The 2,471-nt window shown below is 51.4% G+C and overlaps 1 protein-coding gene across 1 annotated transcript; it reads right to left on the reverse strand.

Moving 5' to 3' along the window:
* Positions 1 to 429: 429 nt before the first annotated feature.
* Positions 430 to 2,103, reverse strand: LOC146989117 (forkhead box protein Q1-like). The gene has a single exon (XM_085775078.1). It carries the CDS (start codon positions 2,099 to 2,101, stop codon positions 1,040 to 1,042), a length of 1,062 nt encoding a protein of 353 aa, XP_085631204.1. The 5' UTR covers positions 2,102 to 2,103; the 3' UTR covers positions 430 to 1,039.
* Positions 2,104 to 2,471: the final 368 nt, after the last annotated feature.

Below are 2,471 nucleotides of genomic sequence, written 5' to 3' on the forward strand. Positions count from 1 at the left end.
TGGCACGTGCAGTGTGTCACGGTGATAAATGAACAAAGCAAAACAACACAATCATAATAACAACAAGAAAATGATCGTTATATTGTTGTTTTTTAATCTTTTTTTTCTCCACATAGTCAATCACTGGTTTTTCTTTTTTTTTTAAATTATCATTATGATTGTATAGTTTTTTTTTAGTTCAAACACGAGTCACACCTTTCACTTCTTTTTTTCTTGTCTGCAGTCAAATCGACCTTTTGTCAGTGTTTGTGTTGAACAGGTGTAAAGGCCTTTTCAACCCGCCCCCCTCCTCTTCTGCCCCCCCTCACCACACATCTGTACACCTGCTCCTCTCCTCTCTCACCCCTTCCGCCCCTTTATGAAGAACTCATTGAACACCAGGGTCCCATTGTTTCACGTTTTTTTATTCTTATTATTATTATCATCATCATCATTCATAAAAAATACCAGACATGCATGAATCAATCTCAGGGGGGGAAACAGGACATTTTTCCATGCGTTTCTATAGTGCAGCCACGTGACTCTCACCGCAGCTCAGTCAAATATTATTATTCTTATTATTTATATTTATATATATTTACACAACAATATTTTATACAGCAGGTCATACAAAACATGAAAATATAAATAGATGAATAGTTTTAAGTTTCAACATGGCGCATGCAGTAGAAATGACCAATGAACCATGGATACAGACACACACACACACACACACACACACACACACACACACACACACACACACACACACACACACACACACACACACACACACAGTGGAATGTCCTGGGATGACAGCAGCTCCTCGCTCAGTCACCACACACACACAGTTGTATTTATATTAACAAGACGCCACGTTTGTTTGTTTTGAATGACTTACAGTAGTCATGATGAGACAAGAGTCCCACACAGTTTTAAACAGCTAGAAAGCACTGAAAGCTAAGAGCGCCCCCATAAAAGTGCACATCATCATGGGTCAAAAAAAACAAAAAAACAACAAAAACATTACAAGTCTGACGTCAGTCCAGGTGTTTTTCATTCATGACAGCAGGGAGTCTATATGGAAGCCTCGCGCCTTGCTGGGCATCTTGAAGGCGGCCTCGGCCCCGGTGTGCTGCTGCTGCTGCAGGTATGACAGTGCGTCTCTGCTCGCGTGCTCCGATCCGCCGCTGACGCTGTACGCCGCGTCTGACAGGTACACGTGCTGCTGCTGCTGCGCCGGATAGTTCAGAGGGTACGGCAGCACGTGATGCGGCCCTGCTGCTGCTGCTGCTGCTGCTGCTGCTGCTGCTGCTGCTGCTGCTGCATGGGACCAGTAGAGCCGGGGGTGGTGGGCACCGTGGTGGGGGTCAGCAGCGTCACTGTGGCTGTCCTCTCTCCGTTTGAACGGCGTGCTGAGGATGCTGTCAATGGCGAAGGAGCTGGAGAACTTGGAGGCCCCCACCCTCTCCTCCGGGGCGGGGAGGCGCGTGTCCTCGCCGCTGCTGCAGCTGAGGATGTCCTGGCTCTCCCTCTCCCTCTCCCTCTCCCTCTCCCTCTCCCTCTCCCTCTCCCTGTCCCTCTCCCTCTCCCTGTCCTGCTCCTTGGTGGGGGGCCTCTTGGCGATGCGCTTCCTCCTGCGGCGGAACACCCCGTCGGCGAAGGTGTACTCGCTGTGCGGGTTGAGCATCCAGTAGTTGTCCTTGCCCCACGGCCTGGAGGGGTCTCGCAGCACCTTGAGGAAGCAGTCGTTGAGCGACAGGTTGTGGCGCACCGAGTTCCTCCAGCCGGTGTAGCTGCCGCGGAAGAACGGGAACTTCTTCATCAGGTAGTCGTTGATCTCCGCCAGAGTCAGGCGGCCGCTGCTGGACTCCCGGATGGCCATGGCGATGAGGGCGATGTAGGAGTACGGGGGTTTGGGTCTGCGGGTGTAGGGCTTCCCCTTGTTGCTGCCGCCGTCGCCGCCCTGCATGGTGACAGGTGCCGGGCTGTTGGCCACGCAGTCCCCGTCCGACCCCAGCTCGTCCCCGGACAGAGGAGACGGGACTCCCCCCTCCGCGTCCATACACAACTCCAGCGGCTTCTGCACAAAGTGGTGCGCGGAGAAAACTTCAAGTTTCATTTTTCCTCCTCCTGATCAGATGATGATGATGATGATGATGATGATCTTCTTGCCTTGATCGTGTCTCCTCAGTCGGAGTCTTGTCTCAGCTGAGCAGGTGTTGTAAGCAAGTCCTGACAGACAGACAGCAGCAGAAAAAGTCTCTCAGTTGAGTGTTTGTGTTGTAGAGGCTCGTGTGCAGCGCTGGAGGCACCCTGTGAGCCTCAGTCTGGAGCAGCAGAATACAGATCTGTCTCCGGAGACAGGCTTGTCTTGCTATAATATAACGCCTCGGCGAGGGACGGCCCACAGGCGGAGTTACACCATGCAGCCCAAATCCATTGAAGCGATTGAGTGATTTATGCATGTTTACAATTGACACTAAAACAGT

This window comes from Trachurus japonicus, chromosome 4 (assembly GCF_045865225.1).
Source record: "Trachurus japonicus isolate A0001 chromosome 4, Traja_1.0".
Lineage (NCBI taxonomy): Eukaryota > Metazoa > Chordata > Actinopteri > Carangiformes > Carangidae > Trachurus > Trachurus japonicus.